At 37.9% G+C, this 6,542-nt stretch overlaps 1 protein-coding gene across 1 annotated transcript in view; it reads left to right on the top strand.

The window, feature by feature from the left end:
• apbb1ip (amyloid beta (A4) precursor protein-binding, family B, member 1 interacting protein) overlaps positions 1–6,542 on the top strand; it is a 23,606-nt gene that overhangs the window by 13,764 nt on the left and 3,300 nt on the right. The window contains exons 7-10 of the mRNA XM_014005402.1: positions 3,437–3,558; positions 4,320–4,394; positions 4,489–4,632; positions 4,953–5,063. Of these exons, the coding sequence (XP_013860856.1) occupies positions 3,437–3,558; positions 4,320–4,394; positions 4,489–4,632; positions 4,953–5,063 (452 nt within the window). The remainder of the gene's footprint in view (positions 1–3,436; positions 3,559–4,319; positions 4,395–4,488; positions 4,633–4,952; positions 5,064–6,542) is intronic.

Below are 6,542 nucleotides of genomic sequence, written 5' to 3' on the forward strand. Positions count from 1 at the left end.
GAACGTTTCGTTTATTATATTAACAATCACGTGATACAATGATGGAGCGTGGAGGGCGCTCCCCTCGGAGCAAGCATACGGAGCGGGTTGTGTGCGCATTGTGTGTGTGTCTGTGTGTAAATGTAGAATTTTTTTACACTTAAGTCCACTCTTAGTAGCATTCTTAAGCGTAATTCTAAGAAGTTTGATAAAAATGAGCCCTGAGATATTGCTTTACAAAGTGATATTGTCATGATGGTGATGGGTAATGATTAAATGCTTTATCTGATAAAGGATAGTAATTTTTTTAATTTATTAATTAGTTTTAATAAAAAAAAAGAAAAATCTTGCTAATTATCATGGAAAACTTTATTGTGACTCATAAAATTTTTTCTTCATCGTCAGGATGTCATTCTAGAGATATTTTTAATGTTTAGCTGATTTGTGCTATTTTAGTGTGAAACAAATGACATAATTCTTTACTGGCTAAACTTTACCCTTGCTGCCTGACCCACAGATTGCTATATCTAGCTTTTTGAAAAACACTCCTCTTCGTGGCCAGTTTGACTCATCGACACATGGAGGTACATGTGGTTTAGGGGTGGCAAACTCTTTGCTTTTGCAAAGTTATTCAGTTTGTTCTGAGCTCTTTGTTTTAAATAGCCACTCAACATGACAGCATCAAAGTGAAACATGTTTAGGTTTAAGTGTTTCTACATCACCTCTAAGCRCTACTTGTTCCGACTGCTAACAGATTGGCTAATCTCTAATCTTTTATCGGGAAGCGGACGAAACAAGTCGCGCCCAGTAAACACTCCCAGATCTTTACAGCGACGCGTCTTCAAACACGGTCTCGGCTTTTCAAATTTCCCATGTGCTCTCCATGCACTGAAACGCACCATATGGTTAACACAGTTCAAAGGGATTTCTCCTTCTAACAGTTTGTTTCAGCAGTTTATTTAATGACTGTAATGGTCAAACCTTAGTCTGGAATTTGGCRGCAGTTTTATATAATGCCTACTTTTAGTCCAACAGCTGGTACCCTGTTATTGGGGAACGTGGCAAAGCTGCATTTAAATGAAGATCTTTAAAAGTAAGCTGGTGGGTGGGCAAAGAGGGAGGAAAAGGAAGTTCATTTTATGTGTTTCCAAGGTTGGATGTCATTAAAAGTGCTTTAAGCAAACAGGGRGGCATGAGTTTTAATGTTTTTTAAAGATTTTGTGACAAACTGAGCTGCTTTATGTGTAAAAAAAAAATGCATGTTTTATGATGCAAACGTAAATATCAGAAAGTAAACTGGAGAAACAGGCTGTGACTAATGGTTTATAATTAAAAAATGCTGAAGATTTACTGCAAAGAAAGCATACATGTTTGTAAGTCATAGCTTTTACGTTCACTCAGCAAACCTCACTCTCTTATCAAAAAATGTCAAGGATTTGTTTTTCAGCAGGCTTAAAATCCTTATCAGTAAGGTGGCTGATTGTGGTCTCAGAGCAAAAAGAGAACTAGTTTTACCACCAGAGGCTCTGCTTCATTTCTGTGATCAACTGACCTTGACACAGGACATTATACTTTCACATATCACACGATTCCAAACCTTTTCACTTTTGTGTCTTTTTAAAGGAACAGTGTGTAGGATTTTGTCAATTCTTTTAACCAAAATTGAGATAATCACTAATGACAATAATAAAAAACATGTCTAATCATTGCAGACAAAGACCTTGTTTTATTATTTTACCTTATAAAAAGCTGTTTATATCCCCATGGTCGCGGGTCGCCACTACAGGCAGCCGCCATCTTGTCTACAAAGGCTCATGAAGGACAAACTGCGGTGGCGGCGTCAAAAACGGTTTTAGTTGTAATACTATAAATGTAATATTTGTTGTCTGTCAAGCTACGTTTACATGGACAAAAGTAATCGGATTAAACAGCCGTTAGGAATAAAAATGCGTCATGTAAACAGCCCATTCCGATTATTCTGATCCGACTGAGCTCGATCCGAATGAATTTTTAATCTGAATGAAAAGGGTGGGTTATGCCGATTGATAATCGAAATGAGGTTCATGTAAACACTTAATCGGACCATCTTATTCTGATTGTAGAAAACTGATGTGTGCGCATGTCTGCTGACTTTCAKTCACCCGGTGGGACAGCAGCGCTCCAGCTGCGCAGCACACTGCACAGAACTTTTCCTCCTCGCTCTCTTAACTGATGAAAAAGGAGGCAAACAGCAGACGTTGCTTCGCAAAAAATAAAAATAAAAAGCACGTATTGCTTCATCTGCAGGCTGCAGCTCAACCGAGGAGTAACGGCGTCTCTACCGTTATTAAAAGCTGACACAGGTCTGTCCTGAGCGCACAGAGGAGCTTTGTTTACGTTTGTAACACTGAAGTAGAGCTGAAAGTTTACAACACTGCGCATGTCCAGACTTTTATTCTGAATAAAACTCCGGTGCATGTAAACACTTTTCACGATCGGATTGTGTCCATGTAAACAGTACATTCGGATTATTTAATCTGAATACATTTCAATCCGATTGAAAAAATTTGTGCATGTAAACATAGCTGGTATAATTTTACTTATTAAAGCTCATAATCTTACCATTTGAAACATCACCAGCCCTGAAGCTGCTGGTAGACATCGTGATTGGAATTATCAAAGGTTTTTGACACCTGAGAGACACCGTAGCGTTTGGAAGCAGGGGGTGGGGGTGGGGGGAGGACCAGGGAGGATGATTCAACCACTCAACCACTAGATGTCACTGAAAACAACAAATCCTACACACTGTGCCTTTAAATCATATTAACATTTCACCAACTAAAATTCAGATTCCAATTGCACCAACAACTGTAAAGTGATTTCCAGTCTTTTGAAACATTTGCAACATGGGTCCAGTTGTCACATGATATTTTAGCAAAAAGGAGGGAAGTACATTGGGGTTCCCATAGAAAAAGTCTATTTTGACTTGAAGAATGAAAACTTTAGTTCCTCCTCTCCCCTGTCTGTGGTTTTGTCTTTTGTTCAGTTCCCTTTGAATTTTTTCTTCAAAACCTTCTTTATGTCTTTCCCATGTTGTGTTTTCATTTATGCTTTATGTTATGGATCAGTCTTAACATGGTCTCCAAACCTTTAAGACATGAAAGGTTCTAGTTAAAATTCATGTACAGAATTACTCTGCAGGTCATATATTTAGTATTTGTTGGTAATTTATCAGATTTAGAATCACATTTTACTATTAAATTTTTTTACAGTCCCGTTATTTATTTTCTCATTATTAAAAGCCAAGAATTATTTTAAAGTATTTGATTTATTTTGAAAAACAATATCTGACTACACCCATTTTAACAAGAGTTGCTTTATTTTATTGCTGTATATCTGAAGCTCTTTTTTGTGTAAAACATAAAATCCTTTAACCTTGTTGGTTTAGTCTTTAAATTTTGCTCTCTTGTTTTTGCAGAGCGGACGTTTGAAGACCACGAGAACATGGTGGAGCCACTGTTAGCGTGGACAAGGGACAGTGAAAACAAAGTCCTCTTTCAGGAAAGAAAAGAAAAGTTTGAGGTTTTCAAAAACCCACAGGTCAGTCCTCTCAGTGTGTGAATGCAGACCACCTTCATCTCTGTGATCACAGCAGCTTAGACACTGAGCATCCAGCCATATGATGACACACAAGGCTTTAATCCTGGCCTGAGTTTGTGTAAATATGTCGTCTCAGCTCAGCTGACTCTTTGCCGAATTATGAGACATCTTCTCCCTGACTGACCTCTTGCAATCAATGTTGCTGCTGCAATACATCAGACAGAACAGCTTCAGACCAGCAAGATCTTGGCATGTTTGTTCTAATAAAGAAATGTTACAGTCTCAAAGCGTTTAATGGATTCAGTCTGTTGGCAGAGACAATCAGTCTGGTTGGAGGAGCGGTGAGGTTACTTCATCATTTGCTCCAACAAAAAACAGCTCTGTTGTCTGTCTTCATTTACATTTTAAACTTCTGAYAAGAGCTTCCACATAGGTTTTCCTTCTGGGTTCTTCCTTTGATGAAACAAAGACTTGGCTATGAAATTGARCCAAAGTATCAAGAGTCTGGAAGACTCTTTGGACTGTTTAAAAGGTGATGTAGTTTGGCTCTGGATGCTAAAAGATAAAATTTTGGTGGGGTTATTCAGTTTTGCCCAAATCATTTTGAATAATTCCTTTACAAAATCAGGTTTAGAACTGGGACTTCAAAGCAGTTATGACCGGGGCCCAAGCCCCTTTATGTATGTCGCCCTTGGCCCATGTCGTCCCCAGCACCCAAACACACCATTTTATTACCATTAACGCAGTGTTTGTTCTTACAGAATTTTTATCTCTGGAAAAAAGATAARACAACTCTCAAAGACATGAAAGACAAAGACAAGGAACTACTGATAAAGGTAAAAAAGCAGGTTTTCATACAACCTGTAAATGATTTTTGAGGTCTCTTTCCATGGCATCCTTTATTTTATTTCTAATTTCTCACTCCTGCAGGAAAACTTCTGTGGGACTTCCATCATTGTGCCTGATCTGGAGGGAGTGCTGCACCTCAAAGAAGATGGCAAGAAGTCATGGAAACAGCGGCTCTTCCAGCTCAGAGCTTCAGGAATTTATTATGTTCCCAAAGGGAAGACCAAGGTTAGACAGAGRGAAAGAAAATAAGTCATTAAACAATTGAAAACAGCTAAAAATAAACCCAAAGCTTTAATTTAGGGTTCACTTTAAAAATTTTAAGTCCTGCAGACAAATATCYGTTATAAATCTCTACTGAAACTGTACTGAGATGTGAACCTATTCCATATTTCTGCTGCTTTGACAATACTTTTTCATTCTTACTGTTTTTTTTTTTCAGTACATATCTTGAATTTCTTGGTGATGAATATATTCTGGAGTGTTGGTACTTCATAAGGTGAACTACATTTTGCAATAAAACCCTTTTTATATTCTTTTTTTTACAGTCATCCCGTGACCTTGTCTGCTTTGTCCAGTTTGACAACGTGAACGTTTACCTTGGGAAAGATGTAAAGAACAGATACAAAGCTCCAACTGACTTCTGCTTCGTTCTTAAAGTAAGTCCRCTCATCAGTCTGGCTCTGCTCAGATCAACACAACTTTTAATTCTGGGTTTGATAAACTAGAGCAGGGATAGTCAAGTCGGGTCCTCGAGGGTCACAGCTTACATGTTTTACTTGTTTCTCTGCTCCAACACACCTGATTTGAATGAATGGGTGATCTTCAGGCTTCTGGAGAACTTGKAAGAGGTCATTCACTGACTGAATCAGGTGTGTTAGAGAAGGGAAAAAAGTAAAACATGCAGGGCTGTGGCCCTCGAGGACCAGGATTGACTATCCCCAGCTTCAGTATTCCCAGAAATATTTGAAAAGACAATAACTTTTGTCTGTAGATTTTAATGCAGAATTGAGGCATGAAAACTGGTTTCTGAGCTGAGCAGCTGCCTGCTTTACTGACAATGGAGGCACAATAAATAACTAAATTTGAAGAAGTGAAAGGAGACGCTTTAATCCAATTTAGCGTAAAGCATGAAAAGAAAAACTGACCAAGATTACTTCCGTAAAGTGCTTCCTTTTTATTGTTTAAAAACAATTTACCACATGCTTTAAATTTGAACTGATTAAAGTGAGAAAAGCAGCAGTGAGGTGGTATTTAAAGCTCTTATGTAAAACAGAGAAGTGCTGACATAAAGAAAGAATGGATTAGATGGAGGGGGATTTTTGGTAAACGTTAAAAAGGGACGTGAAAGTCATTTTCCACCCAGTCTTATCTGGGATAGTTACACTAAATGTTGAGCAAAAAGAGCTGAAACAGGAAGAGGAACTATAAAACTTGCAAGTCAAAGACAAAGGCTAGATTTGAAGGGGGGAAAAAGATTGTTCTTAGAGAGCAAAGGAAAAGGACACTGTTAATAGTCAGGTATCACATACCTAATGTTTAAGGAGCTTCAATTGTTGCAGATGATATGAAGATGAAATTAAGCGGTGCCATCTTCATCAGGCTGAGAGTTAAATGAGGGGTGTGTTTTGACAGATGGGTGGGGCGGTGTTTAAGAGCTGCCAAAAAGCCCTGCAACAGCTCAAGCAGAGCAATTTAGCTTCATCAGAGAAAGTGCTGTAGGTGATCTCTAATCTTCATTATGCAACACTGATAACATGTCAAGGGAAATTTAATGGAATTTTAACTTTGTCCTCAAGGGGAAAACACAAATGATGTTGGCATGTGCAAATGTCATTTATTGTTAAAACCAATACGTGTGCAGTTTTTGACCTGAAGACTGCAGAAAAAAAACCTCATCAATTTCAAATCTCTTTTTGCTTTTAACTTTTACGGAATTTCATCCGTTTCATTTTATGTTCACTTGTTCCCGTTTGTGTTGACAAATCACAAATCTGCCCTCATGTGGTTGCCCCAATGCAATTTTGTAAAACCTTGTTTTTGCAACTAATTATTAAATGAACAGATTTCAAGCTGAGACACATGATTTTAGCTGCCTTTGAGCAGATAAATACAAGCGAGACAGAAATATATATATA

Source organism: Austrofundulus limnaeus, unplaced genomic scaffold, assembly GCF_001266775.1.
Source record: "Austrofundulus limnaeus strain Quisiro unplaced genomic scaffold, Austrofundulus_limnaeus-1.0 Scaffold30, whole genome shotgun sequence".
NCBI lineage: Eukaryota > Metazoa > Chordata > Actinopteri > Cyprinodontiformes > Rivulidae > Austrofundulus > Austrofundulus limnaeus.